The sequence below is a fragment of the Solea senegalensis genome, linkage group LG2 (genome assembly GCF_019176455.1).
Source record: "Solea senegalensis isolate Sse05_10M linkage group LG2, IFAPA_SoseM_1, whole genome shotgun sequence".
Classification (NCBI taxonomy): domain Eukaryota; kingdom Metazoa; phylum Chordata; class Actinopteri; order Pleuronectiformes; family Soleidae; genus Solea; species Solea senegalensis.
This window is the reverse complement of record NC_058022.1, coordinates 26,203,973-26,225,289: the sequence shown is the minus strand read 5'-3', so window position 1 is coordinate 26,225,289 and position 21,317 is coordinate 26,203,973. Positions and strand designations below refer to the sequence as shown.

The following is a 21,317-nucleotide window of genomic DNA, read 5'->3' as shown; positions in this document are numbered from 1 at the left end:
TCAATGCGGATTCAACCGTTAATAACAACCTCTAAATTCTGACAAAAACAAAACACTGGAAAAACTGCCCTTTTATATTATTAGGTTGTATAGGGTCGCATTTCAAGCAACACATACAGGATTAAAGCACTAAACTGTTTGATGTCTTGGGGGGTTTAATCAGCATCGGGTAAACTGATTTGACAATGGACAATTGACAATAGAATTTTGTTTGTATTTAAAAGTTTGAAGATTTGAACACTGTGCAGCTCGTGTTTAGTTATCTATTTTTTCTCCAGCTGTTTGTATTTTTAGCACCTCTTTAAATCCTTCTTCCCTAAACCCGAGGAGAGGGGGACCTTCCCGTTTGGAGTTTAAAGGATCAAAGAGGAGGTAAATATCATTTCCATAACATTTGAACCAGTTAACCACAGCACAATGCAGAGAAACACCACTGTAAGCGCCTGACAATGCCAATGAGGCAGGAACTCTGTGATTTGCCTCTCTGCCAAAGAGGATGGAAACGAGTGCAAACATAGTGGAGGTGAGAGGTCAACTGTGCTCTCCCTGCATCACTTTCCAAGAAGCCCCTCAAGCAGTGGGGATGTTTTAGGCAGCCGTGCCTCACTTTGGGGAGGGTGGTGGTGGTGGAGCGGGAGGCCTGATGGATGCCATTCCCAAGGTGAGTGGAAAGAATAGCATTAAGCCGCACCACACTGCTCGGGGGAGGACTACATTGCTTTTGGTGATTCATCTATTGATTATTTCTGGCCAAGCATGGAGGTGCCATGTAAACACACATATATTAGCAGCGTTCTGCTCTGCAATGCACATGTGCACCTCTAACACACATGCAGACACAGAGGACTGCAACGAAGCACGCCTCAGGCCTGCACTTACTGTTTTATAATCAGATTCTAACTTCTGCCAGCTCGTGGGCATCTTCACACCACAAGGCAGATCTTTCTGATGGATAAATAAATAGAGATGAATGAAGAGATGAAGGAATAAATAAATGATTAATGCATATTACCACTATTTGTGTGGGCCAGCTATTGTGTTATTGATTTGAGTGTGTGTAGGCTTCAGTATGTGGGCCAAAGTCACATTGTTATTCGGTGGTGTACAAAATGAGAAAATGTGTTTTTAGCAGAGCACTAAACAGTAAATGAGATATCTAAACACTAATAATATCCACTGATACATTTTGTTAAAGGATAGCTTGTTTTTTTTTTCCTTATAAAGTGGAGATACTTGTAGACAAGACAACCTTAATGATTTACTGTGAACAAGGAAAGCAAAACAATGAATCAAGGCCAAAATGAAACACAAATGTATGTTTCCACCGCTTTAAGACCATGCAGTCCCTTGGCACTCAATTTCATAAACATATTCCTACATGTATCACCACAACAGCACCAAAGCAGTGTTTAAACATGGAAGAATAGCTGGTAAACTGCTGAAAAAACTCCACACTTAGAATGTTATTGATTTTTTTTACTGGGCAACAACACATTCTCTCTGCTGTCCACTTTCACAGCAAAACAGTGTGTAAATCATGTTATGGTTCTCCCAATTCACTGAAGGCTGCAACACGGAAAGTACCTCACACAATCCCACTTCAATTTATTTAAATGTTTAATCATCCAAAAAGGTTTTTACAAATGTTTGGACTACTACTCGGCTTCCCACTGAACCTCGAGGGTTCCACATGTCTGGATCAAACTTCCAGAGAAGTGCAAGACTGCTGCGATTCTAAGTTCTTTGAATTCAAATCCTTTTTTATCAATCAGTCAGTGAAATTTAATTTCTATAGTCCATGTTCAACGGTCATAATTACCCTCATGTATGTAAGTGTAAGGAAAAACTACAAAATAAAAGCAGTTCCGCAGTTTTTTTTAAATGCATTGCACTGTTATTTGTATTATTGTTTTGTTTATTTGTTTTATCACTTTCTTTATTTCTATAGTCTCCTTTCTTTGTATTGTCCCGCATAGTTTTGTTATTGCCCTGCTGTTAAAATGTGATCTAAATAAACCTGCTTTGCCTCAGTGACCCTGAACTGTGGTTCAAATTCTTGGCATCAAATGACAAAAAAAAAAGAGCAAACATGACTCATATTTGGTAGTTTTCTGGTGATGATCAAAAGAGTGAGTAATCTGTTGGAAATATACATACAGTGAAGGAGGGAAGATGGTGTCACTCGATCTGTTAACAGAAGTGCAGAGCTCTGGAAAATGACAACGTTCTGCTGAAGTGAAGTGAAGTGAGCTGCATAGTCGGGGGAAAAAAACATTTTCTTATGAATACATATTAACTCATGAAATTAGTCCAGGTTTATGCAACGGATACATTTTGATATTTGTGTATATGTATGAGATTGAATATACACATACATATATATGTATATATATATATATACACACATATATACACACACACATATATGTATGTATGTATACATATATATATATATATATATATATATATATATATATATATATATATATATATACACACACATATATATGTATAAAATTGCATTACAAACACTTTACATTTTCAGATATGAACAAAACAAAAATACAGACGGTGTAGTTGTTGACAGTGTGTGTTTGTTCAGGTGTGGGATTCACTGAGCGATCACTCATTCACGCCACGGCCTCCTCATTAATTTGAACCAGAACGAGGCTCATCATGTGACTCATGTCCGCCAGGTTTTCAAACACCCTGTTTGTTCGTGTCACTCTTGCACCTTGTCTCCTGAGACGATGGATCAACAAACCCTCTTTGTGTCTGACGCCTGTTATTGTTCAAAAGGTCTGTTGGCACGGGGAGTATTTAAGCCCACGTTCTGGATCATAAATGTACATGACAGAGTAGCATTTCGTGTTACACTGCATTATAAATCCAGCTTTCTTGTGTCTGCATAATCATGAACGCTGCTGCTCAGGTTGAAATCCAACCTTTCACTGCTCAAAAGGATAATGCCAGAGTTGTCACTTTCATTGGATATCATTGCTTTAGGCAGGAAAAGAGTGTCACTCTCTAACATGTGTGCGTTGCTCTTTCCACAGACTTTTTTGAAACATTAGATGTGCCTCTCCCTTAGGGGCGGTAATGGCATTCTCCATGACAACGGCGGTGTCACACGGCTGTGCCCTTGAGGGCCGGGTGCACCCTCTGGGGGGAGCGCCGCAGAAACACGACAGGGTCAACGGTCACCTCCCATCATCCACCAGCAACTCGTCCTCCTCTCTCGCTTGCTCACTCCCTCTCTGCCTCCCTATCCCTCTCAGGTGAAGCAAGGAATGTTAGAGACAGAGTGAGAGAGTCTTGAAGCGAGCCCACTCAGTCCAGGCCTGGCAAACAAGGAGCTTTAGCCACAGGCAGTTCTGGCTAGGTCTCTACTTCACATCGTTCCTTGCTGTTCCTCCAAGGCCATGGCTGGATCAATACATATAGTAGATTCTTTTGGCACCCAAGTATAGCTATGCAGTATTGCCCTGAGGTGTGGGTCCATTAAAGACATTACAGTGTGTGCATGTGAGCAAAGTGGACTGAGTTTATTCAGGAAGGTGTTGAAGTGCTTGGCATAAAACTGTTGCTTCCAACAAGGATTTTGTTTTTATATATTTATACAAGTATATTATATTTTTAGGAAATGAAGGAAATTCTAATGTTGCCATTTTTTTATTACATTATTGGTGAAATGTCCATCAAATGGTCAGAGATTCTTCATAGAGACGGCATTCAGGAAAATCAATAAAAAAAAAACACCTTTTTTTAAATGTGTTAAATGCAGTGTCTAATAATTTAATGTATGGCTCAAAATGTCTGATATTATTTATTTTTAAACAATATTAAGTTTGTCACTAAAGATACATCGACCAGAATTTGGACTTCACAAAAAAAATCCTCATTTAAAAACAATGCTCTTCTGCCACCTGGTGACCAAAACGCAAAATAGTCTCAAAATAGACTTGACTTAAACTACAGTACATTCTTCATGTGTGGAAGCATAAAAAATAAATACTACATCCTGAGGGGAAAAAAATAAACGTCTGCACAAACACAGAAAAAGCCAATAATGGCAATTACATCATTGCTTTTGTTTTCCACGCATGAAAAAAGCAGCTCTGCCGTCAGAGCTGTGTCCGCCTTGGCACATCTTGAAGGAATGTTTAAAAGGAAATAAAGAAAAAAAACAGGACACACTCAGTTCAACAACGCGTGTCCTGTACATTTGGCCATCTCCACAACAGAAAAGGTTTATGTTCAACCTGTGAACAGTACGTCCAAAATAAAACAATTACAAATCTGTGTCTTGGGACAAAAATTAAAAGCATGGAAAAGTCTGTGTCCTTGTAAGAAAATGGGTGAAGTCGTTCTTACTTCTTAAATCTTTGGAAGGTCAGTTGCTGATTGTGGCGTAATTGGTCAGCTGGGAATCCTTCACTTTAAGATGTGTGAAGAAGCCCGTCAGGCACCTGCAGCAGAGGAGAGTCAGAATACAAATATATTTGTCACATCGTTCCTCCACAGGCAAGATTTACAAGGACTATGACACCGTCATGGTCAGTCAGACATCGGACATTCATAAGCACTTCGCTCTGTATTTAATCTACAACTGAAAATACTTCCATAATCAGTGTGATGCATACAAGTGACCTGTGCTGTGTGCTCCCTGTACTGAGAAACAGCCATAACCGAAGATGACACGTAGACTCTTTATAAAAAGGCTCATGTTACGTGGAGACTTTCCAATGGAAACCCCTCAGTATAAATTGGCATTTTTATGCAGGAGAGTTTGCATTATTTGGGTTAATCCAAACCAAATATTGCACACTAAAGTAAAAAAAAAATATTTCACCTCACTATGGAAGCAGCAGCGGGTCAACAACTCCTTTGTGCCTCGACACAAAAATGCTGATTTTCTCAATAGACGTTGGTGTCACAACGGAGAAAATGGTGAACATATTTTCAGTGGGTAAAGCTTACAAGAATTTTTATAAGGTCAACCTTTCTTTAAGTGGCTAATAGCTTGGTTTTTTTTCTGTCATCCCCAGTCAGTCATGTTTGTGCTGAACTTGCATCTGCCCACTTCCAGGAAGCAGCTGAGCACAGTCCCTTAAAAACACTGACTATTTATGTACCTCATACAACTCCACTATGAAAATCTCAAACTATCCCTATGATCTCTATTAAGAGAATATTTCATTTTAGTGCAAGTAGTTTTTCAATGTTCACATCCTCCTTGAAAGCTTTGACTGGTGTAACTTGTGTAGGATGTGTGAGCCCCACTATGATTAGGCCTTCACACTTACCAAACTGATATGTAGACCTTGGTGCTGAGGGAAGTGTACTGTGTGGATCAGCGGGGGCTGGTGGGTCCACAGCTTTCCCATGACTCAGGAGGCGAGACCTTTGCACAGCTAATGCCACCGCCTGTGCAAATCTGGACGAAGCTGTGCTCCACTTGGCCATGGGCCGTGGTGCCGCTGACGGCTGCTTACACAGGGCTGAGTTGGACTCATCTTGATCATCCTCACTGAATGCATCATTGTAGGTAGGACTTGAAGGTTGGGGAGAATGCAGCAGAGAAGTGGAGCTATCTTCTTGCTCTTCTGTGACTTCATTAAAGAAGACAGGTGGAGGAGGGGGAGGGAACGCGTCGTCCTCCAATTCGTCTTCTTGCACCACTTCCTTCACTATTGGCTCATCAGTAGGAGAGCCCCTCTGGTCCACTTCTGTGCCTTCAGACCACCTACTGGGGCTTTGGAGGCTCTCACACTGATCTTCTGAGTTGATGTGACCATAACAGGCGAGTTTCTCATCACTGCAGCCCGACTGTTCAGCTACTGTCTCATCTTCTTCAACTTTCTGTTCTTTACCGTTTCCTACGACCTCAGAAAGAGGTGTCAATGTACGATCCTGACTGTCCAAACCATGTGGAGGTGGTGGGGACTCTGACCTGTTAGAAGTCTGGATTTCCTGACCAGAGAGTTCCTCAGTAACTAGAGGTGTTTCAGTATCTGATCTATGAGAAGAACATAAATCTTCCACAGGCCTTGTTTGACTATTCTCAACCTCAGGAGGAGCTTCACAACCAGGGTTATTTTCTACCATTACCTGACATTTTTCAGAAGCACTCAGAGTATGTTCTGGTTCATCAAACTTCTGTTTGTTTAAGGGAACCACTTTGAAAGTGGTCATCCCCCTCCTCTGTAGAGGATCCTCCCACTCTGGCTCAGTAGGGAGCTTAGATGTAAGAACTGACTCTAGTTCAGAGAAGAAAAGCCCATTATCTGGACATTTCTGAGTCACGGACATAAAGGAGGAGGCGGTGTATAATTTTGGGAGGGTGGCAGCATTCCTGAAACGCTTGACCAGTGTTCCCTTGGAAACAGAGGACGTCAGGACTTTGGCAAGAGCACAACGGGCATCAGCGAAGTCTCTCCCGCGAAATGAAGGCAGGTGTGGGTCGAATGATGGACGTGAGAAGTATGACGATGAAAAGGTTTGAGATGAATTTGGTGATGAAGATGAGGAGACTGAATGATTTATGGAGTCTGACTCATCACTTTCTCTCTGTTCCTCCAAAGTGTTCAGAGTGTCTACAGTCCCTAGAGAGACAGGAAAGACTTAGCAATGCAAATTAAGGCTCTGCAAAATAAACACATAAAATGCATCTTTTATTTATTTATTTATTTTACTCTTTAAAAAAAACAAAAAACAATACTATGTTCAATATCCTGAACATAAAACAAAGAGCTATATTAAGATTTGTTTTAGTCAAAAGTATAAAATATTTATGATTAGTAGAAGAAATATATAGAAAACAAACTCATTATAACAATATACATGATGTGTTATTATATAATATAAACATGGTTATTTAAAAAACACATTATCATTTTACAAGTGTGTCTGGAAAAACCAAAACTACTCATAAAAGACAAATGAGAGGATTCATTTATCAAAGTGATATTGATGTGGCTTCTTGTTTGAATTTAAGGCCTGGCAATTATTCAACAAATTACTTAAATGAAAAGAGTAATAGACTAAAAGGATTTGACACACAAAAGGAAATAAAAAGAATATTACAGAACTTCCACGAAAAGTAACAGGAAGAATAAGAGGACGAATGAGTGGCAATTGAACGAAGCACACAGTGACACATCCATGAAAGCCACTAAGATGGGAAGGAGCAGGAGGAGAACGGAGAGGAGGAATAGGATGATGGAAGGAGGAGAGGAAAAGGAGACAGCAGCAGCAGCAGGAGGAGGAGGAGCAGGAGCTCTCAATCACCTCCATCAGGGAACACAGAGTCTGTAAGCAGGGAGGAGAGAAAGCTTAGCTTTAGGGCAGTGATCCTTGTGTTTCAGGCATCCCTTCACAGTTATGACCCTGTACCTCTTTTAAATAACGTCTCACACTAAAGCGAACAGTGGCCAATCAGAGCAAAACTCTCACCGTCACAGTCTCACACGGAAGTTTGATTGTGAACTTTCACACACCCAGATTATACTTGTGTAGGAGGACAAGGAGTGAGTTTTAATGATCATCGACTCGTGGCTGGGAGTTGTTTATTCAGTCCGGACTTAACCACCTACTCAGCAGTATGTTTCGCTATCACAGCTAAAATAAAAACGAGGGAGGGACCCAAGACACCAACACTGTGGAAGGCAATTTAGTCTGATAATTACAACATGGTCTGAAAAGACAAGTCTACTATTTCAGTTAAAAGCTACGCCGGCCATTTGCAAAACCATGTATTCCTCACATAATTACAGTTACTCTAATAACGGAGTCACCGTTGTCCATTCAAGTGTGCGAGAGCGGATCAGTATAAAGGAACCGTGCACAGAGAGAACCTGAATCCAGGCGATAAAAGAATGTAAGTCAAATTATTACAGGGAATGAAAGCTAGGACAATGGAGGATTTATCTTGGAACACGCTTAGGCCAATGTGCTCTATGGACAGGCTCTTTGGGTCAATTTAATTGCTCGGAATAGAGTTAAATGGTTTTCACTGATAAAAGCTGTGTTTTGAATTGGACTTAAAAAAAACACTTCAATTTGATGCTGTTCACTTTGACATTTTAATCTTGATTCAACTTCAATCTTGACCCCATGTAGAAGCTGGAGGGATTAGACTGATATAAGAATTGACCCATTTGTGTTCCACTGAAATACTGTAAGAGGTCACTAGGGCTCATTCTACTGGCATATGATCTCTGCTGCTATTGTAAATATATTATATCATAACACTGCCTTACCACTAGATGGCAAAATAAACAGAGTTTATCAGGATGTGCAAAATAAAATACTCAATATGGGTTCTACATTGTGAGACATACCCCTGTACCATTGTGCTTTTACTAATATATTTCACTCCATGATCAACTTGATCATAGCAAATTTCCATTTTCCAGATAATGATGAATTGGGGAAAATCAAATTCACTTTTTGAGTGTTGCGGGGGCCATTGGAGCCAATCCTAGCCAATACATATTTCAGTCATGATAATTATGACATGCACCAAATGTGATCTAATAACCCTTTTGTTTTCATCAATTCTCTTGCAAAAATATTTTACCTTTAATCTGCGTGTCCTCCAGCAGCTCCTGGGGTGAGTTTGCACATGGAGGGGGTGGTGCTCTCCTCTTAGTAGTTCTTAGGGTTGATTCTGCAGATCTCTACGGAGAAACAATGACAATCCTGGAGGTGACGCATATTTCTTTCCCCAATTCATCCCACCATCTCCATTCTACAAATGTATATTAAAGAAATCTTAGTTCCAACATGAAGATAATAGCTGCTCCAGAGATTTTCCTGCCAGCTCCCTAATATAATCTAGGGTGAATATTCAAGCTACCAAGTGAGCTCATGTCTCACAGAGATAATGTCCCACTGCATCTGTCACACCTGAATGTGACACTCTGCAGATGTTACCTTTAGGGTTGACCTGTTACCTGTGGCCCTCTAAGATGATAGGTGCTGAGGTTGTTGGGGACACTCTGTGATGCACCCATGGGCGGCTGGGGGGCTCGCCTCTTCTTGGGCATATCTGGTGGCGGGGTTATAGGAGAGGCGACATCCTGGCCCTTCACACCGACAACCATTGGTTTGTCAAGTCCAGGAGACGCAGGGACACTCACTGCTCTTTCCTACAAAGATAAGACTTTACGTGTGTCTGCAGTGTTTGGTGAGAGAGAGTTGTAGGGAGATTAAAACTCAAATATATCCACTGTAAACAAAAGCCATACCAATTCAGGTTTTTTCTTCTTTCTTCTAAATAAGCTGAGGAATCCTGCATTCTCCTTCTGTTTGTTCTCCTTATTTGGCAGATCTCCTTCATGCACAAAACATGATCAATCAATGGCATACAGTACATGAGAATAATAACAATACTGAGAATACTGGATGAATGTGTGTTTTGTGTTACCTGACTGTGCAGGTGGTGAGATGACCTCTGTTGGTGTGAAAATGACACGTATGTAAGTATGTATGCCACAGGTCATTGCAAACAACATTTTATGGGTAGTCTGCAGGAGGAGGAGGAAACTACAGTAGCCCTAATAGGTCAATACCTTGGCAACCAGACAAAAAACACACACAAATAATTTAGGAAAATACAGACACACTGCACATTCTTATGACCGCTTTTAACACATGCCACAACAAAATACATAGCAAAAACACCATCAAAGGATTAGCATGCAGACTGCGGTTAAGTTAAGGTTAAGGGTTAGGCGCAGACTGGCTATGGTGACTGTTAAGGCTTTATATATCGTGTGTAAGTAAAGTTTTACACTTGTTTGTTTTCTCATTGCATGGGTTTTAGTTTTGTTTTTCCAGAAACAAAACCAACTCTAGCTAGAAAACATAACTCAAACTTAAAATAATGGAGCATAACAATAACTGTGTTTTAAAAAAAGTAAGAACTTGAGTATATTTAAACACTCCATGTTTTCTATTTGGGAGGATTAAAAATCTTTTGGTACAGAAGCTCTGACATACCTGCTTCAGTTGTTTTAGGTTCATGCTGACCGTGCACACACTTCTTACGAGCTGTATTTTTGGCAAACACTTCTCTCAGCCCGTGTTCATTCAAGGACTTGGTCAGATCCAGAGGCTCTTCAGACTGAGAGTTTCTTAATAACACAGTTGTGTCTACTTCAAACTCGCACTTGTCACACACCACTGGCAGCAGCATCTCAAGAGGCACTCTGGGATTGACTCGCACCACGGCCTTGTGAGACTTCTTGTAGTTGATCAACAGGCGAACTGTGGCCTGCAGAAAAAAAATGTTCCATTTATTTCATGCAACTGTGGAATGAGACTTCACTTTTAATACACCAGAAAAAAAAAATATTGATTCCCAATAGTTATGGCTCACATAAGCTGTGGAACTGGCCTCCGGACAAAACAAAGGCCAGAAGTAAGCAAGTGATGGATTGATCATTGAGACATTAGGTGCTTGTTTTATTTCATTTTAATTTCTTGCAGCACTGTCTGCTCAGTTTTCACCTCCGGCATGTACGGCCTCCTGATCTTTTCCTCCACTCCTTTGGGCTTTAGCACAATCTTCTCTGCCTCAAGAGAGCCAATAGGAGAGTTGGGTTTGAAGCCAATGTTGTTCTTGTTGGGCGAGAGAACCTCGACAGTGTAGTCCGATGGATTCAGATGGTAACTCGCACAAAGGGTCACCAGTAAGTCCATCACTGGTTTACTAGAAAGAGAAAAAAGAAATAAGAGAAGAAATAACAGCAAATTATTTAAATCCTAATATCTTGTAACTTTATTAAAACTTTATTAAAACAGATTATGCTATTTGCCTTAGATCAGTGGTTCTTAAAATGGTATAAATAGGACAGGCAAAGTCACCTACGGACTTTTCACAGGAGCCAGATTCATTCCCAATAATATAATTTGCTCTCTAATCATCCTCTTCCTCACTTATACTTCAGACATTGGCATAACATAATTAGATTAAGATGGAGCAAGAGATAAGGAGACTCTAATTATTATTTAATTAAACATTATTTGGTTATTTCGGAGGATTTTCTACACATATTCCTCAGCTCCACTCCAATCACATACCCTGGTATACACAGTAAAACAGTATTTATGAATTTCCTCCAAGTACCACAAGGGGAAGCTCACGTACTACTGGTGGTACATATACCACAATTTGAGAACCATAGCCTTAAACAATGCATGGGTTTGTATGCGAAATCTAAAACTTTTCATAAAGCTTGTGTTCAAGTACATTCTTGTAAATACATCAGCTATGTCCTTTATAAGCTCCAACACATCCTTCAAGTCATGTCAAAATGTATGTATGTATAATGGCACTGCTAAATAAAAACAGTCAACCAAAGTGTTAAAGAGGATTAAAATACAAAAAAAATGTATTACAATTTTTCAGAACAAAGACAAAGATAAACATTTAGAAAATCAAAACATGGCACATTAGCAGATGAAATCAAGGGCTTCAAAGTCAAGTCCCCAAATAAGGAAAGTTCTGTTTCCGTGTAGATAAAGCCTGAGGTTAATGTGACATTTTTTTCCAATTGCCAGAAAAGGAATAAAAACAATTAATTTTCATTAACTTTATTTTTATTTCATCATGAGTGGGTCACTGTAACTTTATGTCTTACCTTCCATGCACAGTGGCATTCTTCTCTATTCCTCCCGGCAGAACCACAGAAAAGGAGTGGTCTCTCTCTAGTGGGTTCCCCTGTTCATCCATCTCAAGGGAAGTCCGTGGTCGCCCAAGATCTGATGCTGACCAGTGTCACAAAAACCTACAAAGAGATAAAGATCACATACTGTATAATCACAGATGTCCAAAGCTGAGGAAATGTTGCTGTGTCCCCAACTTCAGACAGATGTGAGCTTTATAAGACATAATTGCAATCACTGCATGTCTTTAAGCTGATCTCTGCAAATACACATTCATTTATATCATTCACCATTAAGCTGCAGCTTCAGGTTATTCTCATTAATAGTCAATCTGCTGAAGAATTTGATACAAAATGTCAGAAAATGGTGTTAAAGAAGATAAGATTTACTGATCCTGATCCTGCACTGGGGGACTTCACTTGTTACAGCAGCAAAAACTTACAGTAGGTAAACAATGATAAGAGCAAAGAGAAATGGACAATAATATCCATAACTTAGTTGCACAGATTCATTTAAAGTCAGACGACCAATTAACTCGACTAATTTTTGCCCTTTTTTGAAATGATCAGCATTCAAACCTCTACACCAGGGGTGTCAAACTCATTTCTGTTCAGGGGCCACATACAGACAATTTGATCTCAAGGGGGCCGGACCAGTAAAAATAGTAAAATAATAGAATAATAACCTATGAACAACAAGAACTCCTTGGTTTTTTCTCATTTGTTTTACATTTAATGAAGGATAATTTTACAAAACATGACATATTTAGCATAAACATATTTCTTGAGAAATATAAGTGCTATTTCAACAATATCATGCCTAAATTTACTATTTACACAGCACACTGGATCTATAAAGGCACAAACATTTGGTCACGGGTATCTGGAGCATTTGACATTACGTTTAGATTAGTGTGAAATTTTAACAAATTCATCCTGTGGGCTGGATTGGACCCTATGGCGGGCCGGTTCTGGCCCCCAGGCCGTATGTTTGACACCCCTGCTCTACACTGTGTGGTTGAGGGAAAAACATATTTCCTACATCTGACATGAAATCAGATTTTTTTTTTATCACAAATGACATTAATAAATGATCATATACGTTAATATTTCATCTATAGCTCACATATTCACATTGTTAAATGTGCTTTACTTGGATGGCTTTAGTATGTGTTCATTTGTAGTTCAGTGTTTTTATCACATGCTGTTAGTGCTGGTGCCCGACGGAACGCTGCTTTCTTTCAGTTCAAGACTACAATGTCAACTCATAAAATAAAGAGATTAAACAAAAGATAATAAAAAGGTAAATAAAAGGTATTACCTGAAAAGCGAGTTCCTCGAACGAGTAACACGTGACCATCCTAATTAACAACAGCCCCAGCTGTAAACAATAAAGTGCCCAGATTGACGTTGAAAAAACAAATATCTACCCTTTTCCACAGAAAACTACGACGCAAATTCGCTACAATGACAACAACACTGTCAAAACCGAGGGACACTTACCTTATCTCATCAATTATCTCGTTAACTGCTCTCTCTGTCCTCACCTAGAACTTTTTGTTGTTCTTTTCCATCGCTCAGGAGCAGCTGCCGGACTCGGGAGCGTGCCAACTACACAGCTGTGCGTGCGTGCGCGTTCATGTGCGTATGCAAGTGCACGTGTGCCAAGAGATTAGTTCCCAAGTTATAGTTCGAATATGTTTTAAATCATGTATTCTATATTTCTAAATATGTATTTATTGTTTGTCTTATGCATTATTGCATCTTCATATTTATTGAATGTATTTATAAAGTTCAAATGTATCTTATTATATTATGTTATAATGTTATATTGAGGCCACACAAGTCAAACAAATGCTGCATGTCTGATCCATGCTGTAAATCCACGCAGGACAGGATCCATTCAGTTCCTGTTTATCCTCAGCCATGTTGTTAGTAATGCTGAGTTCCAAATAAGCTTACACTCTTCCTCGAGTCACAGGGATTAATGCTTTAAAAGGCTGCAGCTCTCCATGCTCTCAGATACGTAAACACGTTAGGGATTTTATGAGTATGGCTTATAGTATCCACCTGTTTACTGTTATATAGTGAGCGACACTTACCTGTATCCATAAGTCCTTCCCATTCTCCTTTAGCTCTCTCTTCTCCTCTGTTAGTATTGTTGGTGCTGAAAGGACAGAGTTTCTCTCTCTCTCTCTCTGTCTTCAAATCCCCTGTTCAACAGAGTGACCACACCTACAGGCCCAGCCCAGTCATGTGACATCACTTTGCATGTCTGTGTTTGCCTGTGCTGTGTGTGTGTGAATGTACAGTATGCTTTGTGGGTGGTGGTGGTGGAGAGGAGGAGTGACATGAACATTGTTGTAACCTGATGAAGCTGTTTTTTACGGTTTACATTTGTGAAAAGGCCTTTCATCCACATAAGCCTATCTGACTCAATTACTACAGATCAACAACACTGTACAGTATGCGGGCGTACCAAACAGTGCTGTGTTTTTTTACTTTATCCCCTTTAGAAAATCCATCAATAGATCATTTTTTGTTAAAAGGGTGCTTCAGATCTGTCAAATCTCTCCTGACAGAATTCAGAATGGTCAGAACTGACCTTTCACTTCAGCATGAGGCTGTTTGTGCGCCAACAGAAAGTCACACTCCCTTCCTCACACTGTCTTCCCTGTGTCACTATTTGTCTTCCCGTCGTCTTGTGTAACAAGTTCATGTCAGTGCTCGCAGTGCTCTCTCCCTCTAACTGAGGCAACTTGAGGGACGAGTGTGGACTAAAAACTAACATTAATTCAAATAGCTAAATGTCTCCTTCTTTGAAATGCATTGTCGAGGTTGCTTGAAGTTTCTTGCACATGTGTCCTTGGATATCAAAATGTTAGATGTACTTATTTGCTGTAATTATTTAATCCAGAACTAGTATCCTTTAAGTACAGAGGGGTGTTACACATGCAGTACCTGTGTTTCCATGTTAATGTGCTGGCATTAAGGTTTACAGCTCTGTAGATTTGTAAGATTACTTTTGTGTAACATGCAAACTCCCACCACTCCCTTCTATTTTTACATGACAGGATTTATTTACAGGACTTTGATTCGGAGAAGGACTTCCTGGCTTTTACGTGTCAAGATAATCTGCCATGAACTCCCTCACTGTCACAATGTTTTCAATGAGTCACAGGAAGCTAAAATAATGTCAACCAGAAGACATTGACGGCTGCAGTGTCACACAAAGCTCTTGATTTGTCCACATAATATACAGTAGGTGAGCCGTAACAGGCAGATAAGTGGGAGTTTTAATCAAATGAAGAGAAGGGAACACATGTCCACACCCCAGCTGTAATCTTGTAATCTCATTGTGAAGTCTGTCAGTGGAGGCTGAGTGGGCCTCTGCAGTAGCTGGTTACAGTAAACACAGCACTGTGTGGCTGTCAAGGTTAATGAACTTCTTTAGATGACGGGAACCCTGTTAGTCACACCATCCATTCTTTTACACCGCATCATCACTTATTTTGTGAAATGGAGAAGGGCCAGGGAGCACACATCCATTTTTTTTATGTAATAACAATAATAATAATAAGGAAAACAAACAAATAAATACAACTGTTTCATAAATGCAGTGATCATGTATCCTTTATCTGTAATATTGTTCCATAGAAAACACCTTATTCACCTTTCGTTTACATAATGTTACTGTTTTTTCACCAATTTTAATTCTCTGGGTTCTGTTATTCTGTTCACAACATGGATGACTATGGGTCCAATTTTAATTTAATTTAATTTCATTTAATTTCATTTTATTTCATTTAATTTCATTTAATTTGTATTTTAGGTTAGCTACACCCATCCTCCCAGTAATCTTTTTGTTCATGACATAACCATAATATATATAAAGGTTCTCCTCAGTACCCACATCCTCCCCAACATAAACATGTATATTGTACATTGCACTGAACTCCACTGTCAGATAAACCGGTAGAAGGTGTGGTGGTTGCGTGAATCTGATTTTCCTGTCAAAGGAAATCAAAAATGGTAACAGTGTGATTTCATTTCCCAGTGTTATCCTGTCCTCAACATTCATGTGTAGATTCTATTCTTAATTGATTACGTAAACTCGGGAAGTTTTGTTTTCCAAATATATGATAACAAGCATTCCACAGGAGCTAATCTGGGTCTTCCTTTGCAGCAAGATATACAGGCTAATTCTGGTATAGTCTGAACTAGGCTCCCAAATTCATCACCGTGCTGCTAATGAAACATGAAGCAAAGTCACAGAGAGCTGCCAAGGACAACTGTGAACTCACTCTGGGATAATGTGCTGTATATAACTAAGGAAACACCATTTACTGTTTATGGAAACACATTTATTTTTTATGTGTATTTCCTCAAATGTTATATAATGACTGTTAATTTGCATTGTTTAATTCTTTAATGCATACTTGTATTAAATCTCTGCATTTATGGCGGCTGTTAAACAAACAGGTTAGTGAAAGGCACTCAAATTGCATTGACCTACAAACACACAACACATGAAATGTCTCCTCGTCTATGCACAAAATAACTAAAGAATACACTTCAGACACTATAAATCAACTTTTACCCCTGGAACACTATTGAGAAAAAGATTTTTACTCATAATAGATCTAATATTATCATCTGTGATTTGAAATATACATATTTTTCTCCTTACAAGAAAGACAGCTAATGCTTTGATCAGATACTCTCGATGGTCTGGATTGGTCAGCTTGTTGATAAAGGATGATTTAAAGGGATTGTTAGAAAGACCCTTTAAATGGCTGGATGATGCAGTGACAAATGTATAGTGATGATGGAAAGATTAATCAAAAATGTACCCCTTACCCTAACCTTAATCATAACAACTAAATGTCTAACCCTAACAATCCCCCCAGCAGTGTTTTCCAATCCTTGTCCTCTGGGACCCCTGCATGTTTTAGATGTTGCCCTGCTACAAAACACCTGATTCAAATGAATAGGTCGTTATCAGGCTTTTGCAGCGTTCGATGGAACTGCCTGCACCAATGACGTGCCTGCCTCTGCTAACTGTGAACCATTTTCCTTTTTTACCCACCCCTTCAAATCAGATAAATATGCAAATTATAAAATATATCATGCTTTTGAAAATATTAGTAGCTGAACAAGAAGGGAACCAACTTTTTGACGTTAAAACAACAATAAAATACACAGAAATAGAAAATTAAGATGACTGAAGTATGCACACTATTCAAACAAATCTACTTAATATGCACAAGTATTATGTGTTGTTGTGTAATTTATGGATCTATGGGTTGAGTGTAACTTCGCCATGTGTCCAGCAGGTGGCATCATTTCACAAAAAACTCCTCCTAAATACACACGTGCACATGAGCATGCAATGTGAACCTGCTCCCACCTCTATATTAACATGACAAAAAATAAAAAAAATTATAAAAAAATATATAAAAGTTTGCACCTTTTTGAGGCAGTATATTGTTGTAATTTGACTATATATGCTCTGTTAAAGTTTGCACATTTGACAAAAATAGTCTTGATTATTATTTTAAATGCAGTAAGGTCATTTAACTTTAGTTTTTTCTAAAAAATGACAAAATGATTTATATAATATGAATTGTATCCCCTTAATTAAATAGTTCACACTTGTTGTCTAGAGGAAACCACTGAACCACTGTATTATTGATAGTGGCTTGCACAGATTTTGAAAGGCAGGGGCAAAAATTAAAAGGGTACCCACTGCCAGGCCCCAGTAGTTCACTTAAGGCCAAAGGCCCCAGGTCCCACTGGGGATTTGATTTCATATGGACCTCCACACATTATTGTTTCAAGTTTTGTAACAATGTTTGTCACCTTTAGAAGTGTTGTGTCTTTGAAGATATGCAAGAAAGCCTTCATGTTAGGGATGCACAATATTGGACTATTTGCAGATATCCAATGTGCCGATCTATCGGGAGTGCTTGGGACGAAAACCAATAACAATATATATGTACAGTATATCCTTTTGCCCAACTGCAGGGGTTATCTAGTTTCTTCTGTAGTAAATATTAACATCATATTGTTTCCCACTCATGTCACAGTTGATATGGATATAGAATATCTTTATTGTGCAAAATAAAATAAGCATATAAAAAAGAATAGCTGTAGGGGCAAAAATGTGGCAGCTATTTCACCATACTATTTCTTTGGCGGGTATATTTCAGTGTTCAACATTTTCAATGCTCTCCACGTGACGGACAGAATGTAACTGTGTGCTTTCTGCAGATGTAATTCTTGCATTTCACACAAGAGGTACTTGTTTTACTGTCACCTCGGGTGGGACAGACCTGGCATCTTTTCCGTTTCTTTACACCCGTGTCCACTGGATCCATTGCAGATTGGTTGGATGACATGACCTGGACCTTTTCAATGACAGATGCAGCTGCTGGGGGTCGAGCTGGCCTGGCTCGCCTCTGGATCTTGGGAGTGCTTTGCCGAGTTCTTCCAGGAAAATCCGACGTCGGTACAACTTGCCGGCATTCCATTGCTGGTTGATTTCAGTCCACAGGACATAGGCATTGTGAACAGACACATCAACAGTGTTGTAGAAAATCAGTCTTGCGCTGGCAGCTGTATGTTGCTGTGACTTTGTCCAGATTGTCAACTCCTCCTTTGGTGGAGTTGTAGTCCAGGATCATTTGGCTTCAATTTCTAATACAAGCCTCCCCTCCAAGTAATTTTCTCTATTGGTGGGAAATCTTGTAGGACCGGGAGTCATTTTGATGACATTGGAAGATGACAGTCTACCTCGGCTTTGGTGTGGTGATGTTGACAATTTTATATTACCATCTTTAGATGCCCATGTCCCCTCTGTGGAGGATGATTGCTGCATTCCTTGGCTTTCATCCGATGGAGACACAACGGCAGGCTCATCCTCTGAATCCTCCTCATCGTCGGAAAATTGACAATCTGGATCATCAATTACATTGTCCTCGGTCTCTGAAATCTCTTCCTCTGCATCACTATCCCAGTTTAGTCTTCGACAAGGGCAAGGGAGAGAAAGTCCCTCCTCGACACACACCTGGGTCTCTGGCAGTCAAAATAAAGTACATCAAAGAGGCATGTTTGTTTTGGATTTGTACAGAAATGACCCGCAACATCATCTTTGTATGTATGTACTCTGCACATACATTCCACTACACATCACACTGTCCAGCTTTTACACACCAGTTCATGACCCTAGATGAGGAGAAGTCACAAAATTTCATGGAGGAAAAGAAAGGATAACCCGTACTTTTGGTCAACACCGAACGGAAACCGAAATGGGTCAAATTGACCCTTAACATAATACAAGGATTAAAGTCAGTATCTGCCGATATTGTGCTGATTATATCATCCCTACTTGATATGTTATTGATTATTGATATCCCAATGAGCCCTTTGATAGACTGGTGAACTGTCCAGGGTGTACCTCGCCTATCGCCAGCTGAATTTGGCAATGTGGTAGAAGATGGATGGATGGATGGATGGAGACTGATTATTGATGTACTAGAATTATTATGGTTTTTTTTAAATAAAACCCAAACAAGTGCAGTATTTAAATATTGGATGCTATTTTCTACCATGTGACATGTATCTGCCAAACTGGTAATATTAAGTATATGTATACATGAAATATTTAATCAAGGCAAATTAAATATATGTGTGTGTAAATTCCCCAGTTGAGGGACCAATGCAGAATGATCTAATATGGGAGACAGCAACAACAGGTTGCTGTCTCCCTTTAACCCCTGTGACTTTGGCATTATCTGGCAGCATCAGCATCAGCAGCAACATCAGTGTACATCCAGGCCATGTTGTCACAGAGTCACAGACAGTCACCGCTTTAAGAACATTATTCATTTTTTTCCCCCAGCCTGTGATGCCTAACGAACCGGAAGCGCGGATTGATTTCTCCACCGCAAGCAACAGCGACTGATAGAGAGGAGAGAAGGAAAGAAGAAGAAGAAGAAAAGCAATAAATGAAAACAAAAGCAGCGCTTATAGAAAAATTATCCCCCGACGAGGCAAACATAGGCAGCTGACGTGATTTGCGATCAAATCAAGGATTATTCTCCACGAAATGGGATCTACCTTCAAGGTCCCCACCTGCTGGGCACCGTAATGGTGGTGAGTATCCAGATCTGTGGAGAAGCTTCTCTCAGCCTTTTTAACGTGACTATCTGAATATATTAATATGTAGGTGTTGGCTGAGGCAAACAACTATGGCGCTTTGGAGATAATTGACGCAATTATCCCGCAATTGATTTTTGCTACCATAGCTATTATTATACATATATTTAATTTGATATTCCTCCGCTCATCGCGACAAAAGTGTAACATCCCAATATTCACTGTTCGACATTTTGTTTTAACTAAGTGTACGGTGTAACGTAACACATTGGTATTGTTGTACTACATTTGTACACAATGTCTGAGTACGTGCTTGTTTTTTCCCTTTAAAAAACACACACATGAACACCCGTGTCGTCGTGACAAATTAAAAAAACACGTTTAAAATGTTAGCATATCTTCTCCGTAACCGGAGAGGAGAAGGGTTAGCTACACGATACAAATTCGGTTTGAAACGCAAATTATTCCTTATTTAAAGTGTGCGGTGCTTAAAAGAATGACTCGACACAAATGCACTTCATGAATAAATCACCGGCTGAAGTGACAAGAGGGAAAAAACAAAGGTCTACTTCTATTTTTGGTGAAGCAGTTGCTGCCTGTGTAGGTGACTGATTAGAAGCATCTGGTGAGGGGAACGCCCAGACTCAATGAGCCCCTGTCACAGCTTTAACCAATACACCTTTCTGATTTTCATATTTTGTTCCTCATTGTGGCTCTCACAAGGTTCAGTATTTTCATTTTATGGAAGAAAGCGGGGAAAAACAGCTGGTTGTATTTGCTCGCAGCTATTTGAGCCACAGTCCAGGGAGGGTGGCTCTCCGCCCGGGCACCAGGTGATTGGGCCCCGCTGATATGTGGATGTGGATGAGTGTCTCCTGTTGGAGGTTATTCGGTCGTGTATGTGTGCGTACGTGCCGTCGCCACCCTGCTTAGTGTTTGCTCCCGAGGGTCGTGCTGCTTCTGGCGTGTCTGGAGGAGGATATTTGCAGGGAACAAGGTCTCGTCTGTGGTAAATGTAACGCAAAGTGTCTGTTTCTGGATATGACGCGGAAACATCATCATCATGGCGACAGCAGCTCCGGCCACATCGGCTCGGTTTGAAACCGCGACAATCCAGGTATCGTCTTCGGTCCCGGTTCTTTCACCTTTTTATAATTTAATGTCAGTCTTTTATCTGCAAAATAATCAGACTACTGTCTGTTATAGCGCTTTATTTTCAGGCAGATGGTGAACAAGTGCTTCAACTTCGCAATCAACTCGCTACAGAGGTCGTTTGTGTTATAATTGCAGCTAAACAACTGCTAAAACATTTATCATATTTTTTCCTGTCACATTGGTCTCCATTTGTTGACTGAGGCGGTGCATGTTGTCGAGCTCAGTTTTAAGCACCATGGACAGCAACATGGGACTGTCCTCACCGTGATAGCTGACGTCCATGGGAAATCTGAGCAGCTGAGATTTAACTGAGCAAAAAAAGCTTATCAG

The 21,317-nt window shown here is 39.8% G+C and overlaps 2 protein-coding genes across 7 annotated transcripts in view; one reads left to right on the top strand and one right to left on the bottom strand.

Moving 5' to 3' along the window:
* Positions 1–1,911: 1,911 nt before the first annotated feature.
* On the bottom strand, positions 1,912–13,864 carry cobll1a (cordon-bleu WH2 repeat protein-like 1a). Of its 3 annotated transcripts, none has more exons than XR_006359977.1 (11): positions 13,775–13,864; positions 11,649–11,795; positions 10,516–10,717; positions 10,006–10,279; positions 9,431–9,457; positions 9,252–9,337; positions 8,958–9,152; positions 8,582–8,681; positions 5,307–6,605; positions 4,375–4,469; positions 1,912–2,250 (listed from the first exon to the last, which is right to left on the bottom strand). XR_006359977.1 is itself a non-coding variant. In XM_044019763.1 (11 exons), the coding sequence occupies exons 3-11, from the start codon at positions 11,738–11,740 to the stop codon at positions 4,462–4,464; spliced, it is 2,283 nt and encodes a 760-aa protein (XP_043875698.1). In that variant the 5' UTR covers positions 11,741–11,795; positions 12,994–13,053; positions 13,176–13,383; the 3' UTR covers positions 3,521–4,461. The 3 variants fall into 3 exon arrangements, 2 of the variants coding, with proteins under 2 accessions (XP_043875698.1, XP_043875697.1); XM_044019763.1 differs by lacking the exons at positions 1,912–2,250; positions 13,775–13,864 and adding exons at positions 12,994–13,053; positions 13,176–13,383 and having other exon boundaries at positions 3,521–4,469; XM_044019762.1 differs by lacking the exon at positions 1,912–2,250 and having other exon boundaries at positions 3,521–4,469.
* A 5,597-nt stretch (positions 13,865–19,461) lies between these two features.
* scn1lab (sodium channel, voltage-gated, type I like, alpha b) overlaps positions 19,462–21,317 on the top strand; it is a 35,102-nt gene continuing 33,246 nt past the window's right edge. For 3 of the 4 annotated variants that reach the window (XM_044020033.1, XM_044020030.1, XM_044020031.1), the window contains exon 1: positions 19,462–19,829. The gene's annotated coding sequence lies outside the window, so the exon portion shown is untranslated. Of the gene's footprint in view, positions 19,830–20,656; positions 20,950–21,317 lie in introns of those variants that run through there. The other variant, XM_044020032.1, reaches the window with a different exon arrangement.

What these genes read in the sequence shown, in the direction of transcription:
- cobll1a (XM_044019762.1), bottom strand. Translation starts at nt 11,740, where the DNA reads ATGGATGAACAGGGGAACCCACTAGAGAGAGACCACTCCTTTTCTGTG. An exon ending in GGAGGCCGTACATGCCGGAG is followed by an intron (nt 10,280 to 10,515) that starts GTGAAAACTGAG and finishes TTTTTTCTGCAG; the next exon opens with GCCACAGTTCGCCTGTTGAT. An exon ending in CTCACCACCTGCACAGTCAG is followed by an intron (nt 9,338 to 9,430) that starts GTAACACAAAAC and finishes TTGTGCATGAAG; the next exon opens with GAGATCTGCCAAATAAGGAG.